At 41.5% G+C, this 10147-nt stretch overlaps 1 protein-coding gene across 1 annotated transcript in view; it reads right to left on the bottom strand.

The window, feature by feature from the left end:
* LOC117285451 overlaps positions 1-9599 on the bottom strand; it is a 34777-nt gene extending 25178 nt beyond the window's left edge. Inside the window, exons 1-3 of the mRNA XM_033761786.1 lie at positions 9519-9599; positions 541-671; positions 77-226 (exon numbers count right to left, since the gene is read on the bottom strand). Of these exons, the coding sequence (XP_033617677.1) occupies positions 77-226; positions 541-671; positions 9519-9599 (362 nt within the window). The remainder of the gene's footprint in view (positions 1-76; positions 227-540; positions 672-9518) is intronic.
* Between the last annotated feature and the right edge of the window lie 548 nt (positions 9600-10147).

Raw genomic sequence — 10147 nt, 5'->3', positions numbered from 1 at the left:
GCGCCCTTAACCCTTGGGTGCGCGCTGCCCGGGTGGGAAGGCCGCACCGCGCCCCTAGAAGATCGGGGATCTGGACCTGGGAGCAGAAGGGGGGTAACGCAGGCCTTGGCCCCCGGGGGTGGTGCTCCTTCCAGGTTTGAGAGGGGTGGGGAGTTGGAGCGATGAGGTAATTGGAGCGGTGACCGGTCGGTGCTTGCGCGCCTCCTCTGCTCCCTGCTCTCTGTACCTAGTTGGAGGAACAGAGTGACAGCGGGGTGCAACTCGGGCAATCTGGGGGACTCCCCCCCGCCCCAGGGGTGTCAGGCTTCAGCTCCGGTGAAATACCCAAGGAGGCGGGGAAGCTGGCTAATTCTAATCCCAACTGGCCCTGGGTCCAGGCGCTGGAGAAGCGTCTAAGCTCACTGATCACCGGCTGCACGTTAAGCTTCCAACCCGAGTCGTTTCGGCGTTCGGGAACCCAGACCTGGGGCCGCGGGGGCTGCCTCAGCGTGCAACTCTGGAAAGTTTTAAGGGTCCCCCTGATGCCACATGCATCCTCACCTCTCCTGTCCGGGAGAGCTAGCAACCACCGGCCCTCCCTTCTTTCTGTTTCTGCAAGTCCGGAAATCTGCTTTGGGCTTTGAACTATTCCTCTGCGGCCGTGATAGACGACCCGCGGGCTCCTCTCGCGGCTAATTCGGGATCATTAATTTAATCGGAAGTGAGGTAACCGTGTAGGAGATAGAGAAAGCAAACGGAGCATTAAATAGCAGCTCTTCTGAATCCACTCCGCAGAACTTCCTCTGGGCTGGCTTGCTAAGTGCGGTGCTCAGCTCCTCCGCTCCGACCCCTCCGCCAGTCCACCGCCCGGGTGACTCCGCGTGGAGGGATCCTCTTTGCAGAGGTGCACCTCGCCAACAGGTGTGGCACCTGGAGGGAGAGAGGGTGCATCTAGGAGGGCCGCTCGCAAGGCGCACGGTCCTTGCCACCGATAATTCTGGAAGACCAGTAGGTGTCGGGGCAGCGTTTGACCTGCCTCAGGTGCTTGGAACTGCGTCTGGAAATTTGATCCCTCCGTTTCTCCCTGGAAGCCACCTCTATTCTTGACCACAAACTGCATTTGAGAGACCTTTTGGCTGAAGTTTACTTATGACTTAACAGTTAGTCACCAACTGAAGCAGGATACAGAATCACGGAGAAAAATGTGTCAGCTTTTAAACAACTCTGGATTGTAGAGCCAACGCGCTTCAAAAATAAAAATAAGCACACTCGCGAAGAAGGTAATAACAGCCCCAGAAATATTTTTTTCTCACATTTTGAAATGCCAGGCGCATAGACATGGCTACTTAAATAGAACTACTATTGTTCACTCTTTCTCGTTTCTACAGCTTTCTGTTTCTTTCTCTTTCCCTTTAAAAATCAGTGATCCTTAGGTTTCAACCTGGGGTTGTGCTACAGTGACATTGTTGGTCTCCTTACAGCCTCTAGTGGACAGTTAACATTAGTTTCCTGTAAAGGCTGCCTGGTGGTGTTTACGTCCACAAGCTTTATCAAGGTGAAGGTTGACATTCAGAACCACCAGGTACGATCTTTCCCCCTCTTGGCAAAGCTGGGTTCTAAGAATTTGAGTAGAGGTTTGCTGGCTCCTGAGGGAAACGACGTGTGATTTGTGCTGCAGGTATTATTACTACTGGCCTGTGAATAAACACAGAGCTTCTGCTCTTCATTTCGGTTTCAGACAGCTTTCATAAAAAAACTAAATTCATCTAAAATATTTTTATAACAGAAAATATTGGTTGCCATGTTTTTGGCTTAACTGAGATGTTTTTATTCCAACTCATAATCTGCAAACTGTCCAATCCACCTCCACTCTATTTTTAGACATCTTACATTTAGAAAATTTTCAGGAAATAAGCTAATATTGCAATTATTACATGGGCATGAGACATTAATTTATGTTATTTTAACAACCTGAGACATATTAAAATGCATAATTCAGATTAGAGTCAATTAATTCAAATGGTCCCTGAAGGAAGCTAAATATATATATAGTACCCAGATAGTAAAAACAATTCATAAGAAATGTGCCACTTACTTTCATAGCCATTGAGATTAAACACTATTTAATTATTTCTTCGTACAAAGTCCAACATAAGTATAATGCTTATGAAAGAGTTTCATCACCTTTAGTACTGAAATGTTGTTTTCAGATGACAGAATACTAAATGCACAGTGACAAATCACAGGCACTGAATCTTTAAAGTCAAGAGTTTTTGCCAGACATGGTTTTACATATCTGTAATGCAGGCCACTTAGGAGGCTGAGGTAGGAGGATAGAAAATTCAAGGCCAACCTGGACAACTTAACCAGACTCTATCTCAAAAATAAAAATAAAATAAAATAAAAGGCCTGGGGATGTAGCTCAGTAGTAAAACACTTGCCTACCATCTGTGAGGCCCTGGTTCAATTCAGTCCCCAGAATGGATGGGGATGGTTTCTCATGCAAACAAAAAACTCAACGAAAAATGAGCAGATCTTTCAAGAAGCCAGTAAGTAAATACAAAGTAAAATACAAATACAAATTATGATATATCAGCTGGGTATGGTGTCACATGCCTGTAAGTCCCAGCATTCAGAGGCTGAGGCAGGAGGATTGCCAGAAGTTTGAGGTCAACCTGGACTATATAGTGAGTTCAAGGCCAGACTAAATTACATAGTGGGACCCTGTTTCAAAAAAACAAACAAGCAAAAAACTATGCTACTCCTACTCATAAGCTTGATCTTATATTCATTCATGTCAATCTTTAAAATGAAATTGATAAATATTTGGGCCTTCTTTCTAATCTATGTTGTAGACTGCTTAACATGGAAATAATTTTAATCTCTTGTATCTATTTTGCTGTTTTGTTCATGTATACTTTTGAAAGTTTAACATGGGCCAGCAAGTATATATTAGATTATATGATTTTTTAATCACATCCCAACCTCTTTAAATTTAGTCCCTGAAATAGCCAAAGCAGCACCACTAGATGGGAGTGTTTTAGACTTTCCAAATCCAGGTTTCCACCCTAGATATATGGACTGAGAATCTCCCTTTGAACCAACCTCTTGGGTGATCCTAAACACCTTAGAGTGTAAAGAACGGCTGGTCTAAGAATTTAATTCTCCTATTTCTTTTTTATTAATTCTGTTTTAAAAGTTTTCATATCATAGTTGGATGTCTGCATTTTGGACTCAACCAACTGAAGACCAAAAATATTTGAAAAATCTGTACTGAGCACGTACAGAATGTTTTATTGTTATTTCTTGAACAATATGGTATAGTAACTATTTACATACTATTCTGAGTCATCTAGAGATGCTTTAAAGTATACAGGAGGCTATGCATAGGTTATATACAAACACTATGCCATTTTATATAAGGTTCTTGAGCATCCCAGGATTTGAGGATTCAAAAGGAATCCTGGAACCAGTCATCTTATCCAGGAGATGAATGTACGCTTTGGAGAAATAGTACTGCATTTCAGGAGAAGCCTGATTCATACGCAGATCAACATCTTGATTACCAAAAAAGAAGCTATGAGGAATGTGCTGGGGTCTTGAATGTGAATGTTTTCTTCACGGCAGCAGAGGGAGCACAAGAGTGCTTAATAAATCCAGTGCACAGGGCCCTCCAAACTGTGACAGATTTTACATTGTAGAATGTGTTTTCACTGACGGTAGACTGTTGTAAAGCTTAACCAAAACAAAGTAAAATAAAACCAACAAGCAAACACAAACAGTCTACCAGGTTATAGCACTAGGTATTTGAACAGATTATGAGTTAAAAAAAAAAAAAAGATTTACTTATTTTGAGTTTAGGTTTGAATTTTTAAGTGAAAGTGAACCTCCAAAGTCATGCTTGTAAAAGATGCCTTAGTCCAGTTTTCTCTAGTCAAAAATAAAGACAACACTATACAGAATAAGGAAACTGAGAGTACTTCTTGTTTATCTAAAAATGGAACCAGTCCACCCAACTTCATTGCATTAGAGAAATTAGTTTCATTTGGAGCCCAACATGTTGGTTAAAACATGTGCACTTTTTGCCATACAGTACTTACTTTCAAAATAAATTTAAACATTTGTTCGCCATCCTCGCTGTGGTGAGGATTTACCTTTCTGTTGCATTTTTGTAGCATTTCACACTTTTCGCAGGTCTTGTATCCTCAGAAACTCCCTTGAGATGCATAAGACACACAGTAAAAGCCAAGCCTCGTAAAGGTTATAGACCTACCTCAGAGTTTCATAGCATCAAGTCATTTCATTGTTCCAATAACCCTTTGAGGTGTGTGTAAATGAGGGGAGTCATAAAAGTTAAAGATTCATTAGCGTGTCTTTTTCCTAGCTTTAAAACTTTTTCTCACTATTTTGAGTAGTTAGTATATATGAAATTAAGACTAGAAACTGTGCTTTTAATTCTTAAGCTGCTTGTTATGTATTTGTCATTTATCTATCAGCAGTTTACTGTGCACAATTAAGTGGGCCCCAAGATTGTAAAATTGCATAAGGTATCTTAGTCTAGGAGGAGTTCAGCGCAGAAGAAATCATAACTTTTGAAAAATGTTAGTTTTTTGACTATAAAGAAACACAAGGATTCACAATGTGTTGATACAGAACCTCTCAGAATTTTATCAATCAGAGTTCCAAATAAAATATGAGAGTCAAATATGGGAATCACTGAGACTTTGGGAGGCAGAAGGTCATTGTGTAACTCTTGAGCAAGATTCATATCGCAAGCTAATATTAGTATTTCGAATGGCAAAACAAACAAAATGTGAAGATAGAATATGCATTTTATCCGCATGTCTCCCCAATCAAAAAAATCACATGTATGTTGAAGTGGTAAACATTTATTTTTATCTTATTTAATTGTTAAAAAGAATTTCCTCCCACACTGAGGAAACATTTGCCAAGTTTTTCCTGGAGCAATTTGTTATGGCTGTGTACTAAATCCCGGAAAGTCTGAATTCTTAATAGAAATACTGACAGAACTTTTAACTATGCTATCATAAGGAGGGCATAAGTCTATATATGTCATTTAAAAATCAGAGCTAACTATACTGTGCTTATAGCATGCATGCCTTAGGTTGCACTCCAAATAAACCTGAGGAGACCATAAAAGTCAAACAAACTAAAAACAAAAGTAAAAAACAGCTCACAATGGACTCTGAAGTCAGCTTGCCACACCCAAGCTAAAGTCCCTGGGCTGTTTGCAGGGCCTGCAGACTCTCATAGGTCAGGCTTCTGAATCATCTTTCTTGACCCTCCACCAGCAAGACGGGGTTCCTGCTAATGAAAATGACATCACTGATAGTTAAGAGTGGAATAAAAACCATTGCATTTAAACCTCCGCCAACAATTTGTGATTTAAAAGTATACTTTAGTCTGTCTTTCCTTTCTTTTTCCCTTCCTTTGCTTATCCTCTTCCTTCTTGATTTCTTGCTGTTCTTTTTCTCCCTCCATCCCCCCATACTGCAGATTGTACTCAGGGCCTTCACACTGACCTATATCCCAAACTCTTTTTTTTTTAATTTTTTGAGACAGGGTCTTACTAAATCGCAAAATTGCCCAGGCTGAGCTTGAATTTGTGCTTCTCTTGCCTCAGCCTCCCAGATTAGACCATCTCAAATAATCTTCTGCTTGTAATTTAAAACAAAAACAAGCACTTAGTCTAGGTCTACAGTACCTTGACCCTAACATCTGAAATATGGTTCGTCCAAACTGAGAAGTGTTAAAATATACCCCACTATACCTCATGTTTTTAAAACTTGGTAAAATACTGTTATGGCTTCAATCTGGATGTCCCCCAAAGCCTCACGTGCTCATAGGTGGGGCTTTTGGGAGTGACCAGATCATGGGTTGTGACACTGGATCATAGGTGTGTGATACTGAATTAGTTTACTAAATGATTTAGCATAATTCTGGGTGTGGATCGTGGACTTACTAAAGAGGGAAGACTCATCCTGGATGCAGTGGACACCAGCTAATGGGCTTTTAGCCTTGATGGAGTAAAAAGGAAAAGGAGGAAGATTTGCTGCCTCCTTTCTTTCGTGCCATGAATGGTTTCTTCTTTGCCATGCATCTCTGCCATGCCACCTTGCCTTGGAACTAGCACCTATGGACTGAAACTTCTATAAACTGTGAGCTAAAGCAAACTCTTCCTCCTTTAACTTGTAACAGTTTTTTTTTTTTTTTTTTTTTTTTGGTACCAGGGATTGAACTCAGGCCCTTGTGCTTGTAAGACAGGCAGCAGCACCGCTGAGCTAAATCCCCAGCCCTTCCTCCTTTAACTTGTAAGGATTGGGTATCTGTCCTAGCAACAAGTAACTATATATGTGTGTGTATGTGTGTGTGTGTGTGTCTGTGTGTGTGTGTTATACTGGATATATATAATAATGATATATATATCTTAAAGTGAAAATATTGGTTATATATAATAGGTTGTTAAAATTCATTTTGTCTTTCTTTGCACTTTTCTTAATGTGGCTATTAGAAAATTTAATATGAAACATGGAATGGTTGTATATTTTTTCTTTTCTTCTTTCCTTTTCTTTTCTTTTTATATCAGTGCTGGGAACCAAACCCAGGTCCTCATGCATGCTAGGCAAATGCTCAACAACACCAGCCTCTTTAGATGATATTTCTAGTGGGCAGCTTTGGTATAGATAAGGGGGCTGGAGAATCACAGAAATTAGTTCTAAAAGCCCAGGGTTGGAGCCCCTGAATCCTCACATAGCTCTCTGCCATAGTGCAATAGATCCCACAGGCATTTTTCTACCTTCCCCTGGCCACACCCTGTAACATGGGCCATATCTCCTTATTCCTCTTTTAAGGATCACTGAGAGCGGTGCTTAGTGAGTACCTAAGCTCATTGGTAGATCTGGTGTAGGCCTGTAAAACAAAAATTCATGCGGTTTATCTGTGACTCAGTCTCCATGGGAAAGCTCAAGTACTTTGCCAACCTGGGAGGCTGATGGAAACCCTATGCTGTATTTTAGAAAGCACAAGCATTTTAGTTTACAGCTGGTTTTGCTGATTATAGCTGTATGGTCTGAGGTTGGTACCTTCAAGTGACAGATGGCTTTGAACATTGATAATGAAAATTATTTAATTTACTGCTTAACTAGCAAAAGCATCAAGACCATCAAAAGGAAATCTGTTTTTTTAAAAACTGCAATATATTTAGAGCAATGAGATTCTTCAAAAGGAAATGAGATGATTTTTAACAATTATTATTTATTTTGTAAGCAAGATCTACATAAATTTTCATCAGTGCAACTCTGACCAAGACTGAATATAAGGCAATGGTCTGTAAAATATTATACTTCCTGGCCTTAATCATCTAAAGAAAATACCTCTTCTTGCATAAAAAGAAAACACACCACATTTTAAATCTTAGAATGAGTTGAGCTTTGTTTGGTATTGGCCAGGAGCACACGGAAATCTATTTAAAACATTTCATAAACCACTTGGCATTTTGTTTCCTAAAAAGAAATACATTTTCTAAATTAAAAATCAAAGCCAAAAGTCACCACGCGCTGAACTTAAGGTGGTGGCAGTTGATGAGTTATTCAAAGCAAGCCCTGGATGCTTCCAAAACAGGACCAGGGGCAACAGCAAGCTACCGTACTAAACATCAAATTTTTATAGGAGGAGTGAAACTGAGTTCTTCGTGGCTGTAACTTCATGACATAAAATACATGTCTATAAGCTCTCTTAGCTACTTTACTTTTCCTGAGTAAATATTGGACAGGAGAAGTTGATCCGAGTAGGGGTCAGAGTTTAAGAACATCATTTTAGGAGGAATTTACAAAGTTTGCCCGGAAGAGGAAGAGTCAGAGAAAAATGCATCGGCAAACTTTGCTTTCGGACATAAATAACTGGAGTGTACCAAGGAAACTGCCCATGTCAGGATTTCAGGGCGAATGGTCAGGCAGTTTGATATTTGCAGAACTGCTTCCCGGAGGCCTCGACAAAGTTTAACTGCAAGGAGACTAGGAAAGCTCTCCAGCCTGATGACTGGAGATCTTGGTTTTGCTTTGAGTCTTTAGCTCAGACACCAAAAAGAGCTACCACCACAGATGCCTCCTGCCACAGCAGAATAACAGCACTCTGCCTTAAACTGTAAGTTGCAAACAATTCCTTTTTAAGTACAAAATGCATGTGCAGAATGGAAGACCCTGTGGGCTGGAACACCAGTGAATCAAGCAGAAAAAGACAAATCATTCACTCACGCCAAGACAGCCAAATTTTTATTCTGCTATCTGTACTGTCACGGAAGGGCAGGGCTTTTCTTCTTTGTCGGATATTAAGAGAAATTAGCATGTTGTAATTATAATAAATATGTGAGGCACTGGATGTGTCTACCCTGAGAAGCAACCAAATCACAGGATCCGTTTGCCACCTCCCACCCACTTCCACCCCCACCCCGGCTGGAGTTTAAATACCAAGAGTAAGAACATGTGACCCCGTCACTCCGAGGGCCAGCTCTTCCTGCAGTCAATTTCATAATTGTGTGGCTCCGCCCCCCGCTCAGCACTTCCGCTCCCCTCACTCCCCTCCTCCCCCACCCCAGCAATGAATCATCAAGCCTTTAAAGAAACGGAGATGACCCAGTGTGAACTTTGCTGGCATCCTGTACATTCTTCTGCCAAAAAAGGGGAGTTGCTTTGTGACAGTAACCTGGCCAGACCCTGGTGTGGGCTTAGGCAACAGGCTTGGGTGCTTTTCTGGGAAGATAGCTGAGGAGTTAATTTTCCTAGATCGTGGTGATGATTCAGAATTGCATATCTCAGTTCATGATCAGGTTTTTAAGAACCCAGTTCGGCCTTTGTGCAGAAAAGAATATATCAGAGGAAAATTGTTGGCAGATCTCATGCAATCAGGGCAGAGGAATTTATACCACATCCAGCCCTTTGATTTCTCCAGATCTGGCCGAGGGTGGGGTTTCCATATTTGTGCTTTGGCAAATGTGTCCAATAATTAACTCCTCCTGATATACGCTCCAACTGTTATCCTGTCCTTATTTGTGCATTTCTTAAAACCAGAAACATTTTGCCGCTTCGTTTGTTAATACAATGTCTAGACAACACCGGCTCTGCCTCTAAAGCCTTGACACCTTCCTGAAAGAGGTCCAAGGCGTCCCACTGATAGAAACATGTACCTTTGCTCATGCTTCCTCTGGAGATAGAAAGCCCTGTCTTTCTTCTCTCCCCAGCTCTACCCCATCCCTTCTCCACATGGAGATTTTATCCCCGGGCTCTGAGATCAGCTCAAGCATCAACACTTCTGTGAAGTCTTTCTTGATGATCACAAGAGTCTGCGGCTCTGCCCAATGTGTGAGTCAGAGAAGTGCTATTTTCTTATTCTTTTTATTTATACAATATTTTTTTAAACCGCTAACAGAAAAAACTCAGGGCCATAAGCACAGATGGAGAGAGTATCCTAAGTGAGAGCCTCGCTTATCTGAATACTTCCTGTTCCTCCCAAACCCATCTCACCTCGGCGTACAGTTTCAGCATGTAAGACTTTTCCTTTGTTGCTCCAGTGATGTGATTGTCCCTCTCTGATCTCTTCTCCATGGGCTCTCCCACAGGCCTCTATTGCGAGTTGAATTGAGCCCCCCGAAAGGGATATCGAGGTCCTGACTCCAGTGTCTTTGAGTGTAACCTTATCTGGGAGTTGAATTTTTCAGATAAAATTAGTTAAGATAAGGACTTCCTGGATGAGGGTGGGTTCTAAATCCAATATAACTGTTGTCCTCATGAGAAGACACTGGAAACACAGAGAGACACCACGCAGATGGCGCTGTGAAGGTGGAGATGGTAACTGCAGTCAGACTGGATCTGTGGTGTTGTTCTTTCCACTGTTTGTTTCCTTGGGCAGTCCTATCTCTTTGCTCTTTGGATACTCATAGATATTCTGTTCCAACTATATTTGGCCTTGCAGGTACCCATGACAATATGAATAAACAAAAGGCCCAACAGAATAGGAGACTCATCTGCAGAGTTCTAGAATCACCTGGCTACCATTGCAGAAAAGGCTTCTGGATCTAGCCTCAGACACAAAGGCTCCTGAAAGAGGTCTGAGGGAGCGCAAGTGTGTGTAGCCCTGGGCCCCAGGCCAGCCC

This window comes from Fukomys damarensis, unplaced genomic scaffold (genome assembly GCF_012274545.1).
Source record: "Fukomys damarensis isolate Sample0158 unplaced genomic scaffold, DMR_v1.0_HiC HiC_scaffold_10, whole genome shotgun sequence".
Classification (NCBI taxonomy): domain Eukaryota; kingdom Metazoa; phylum Chordata; class Mammalia; order Rodentia; family Bathyergidae; genus Fukomys; species Fukomys damarensis.
This window is presented reverse-complemented; position numbering and strand designations above follow the sequence as displayed.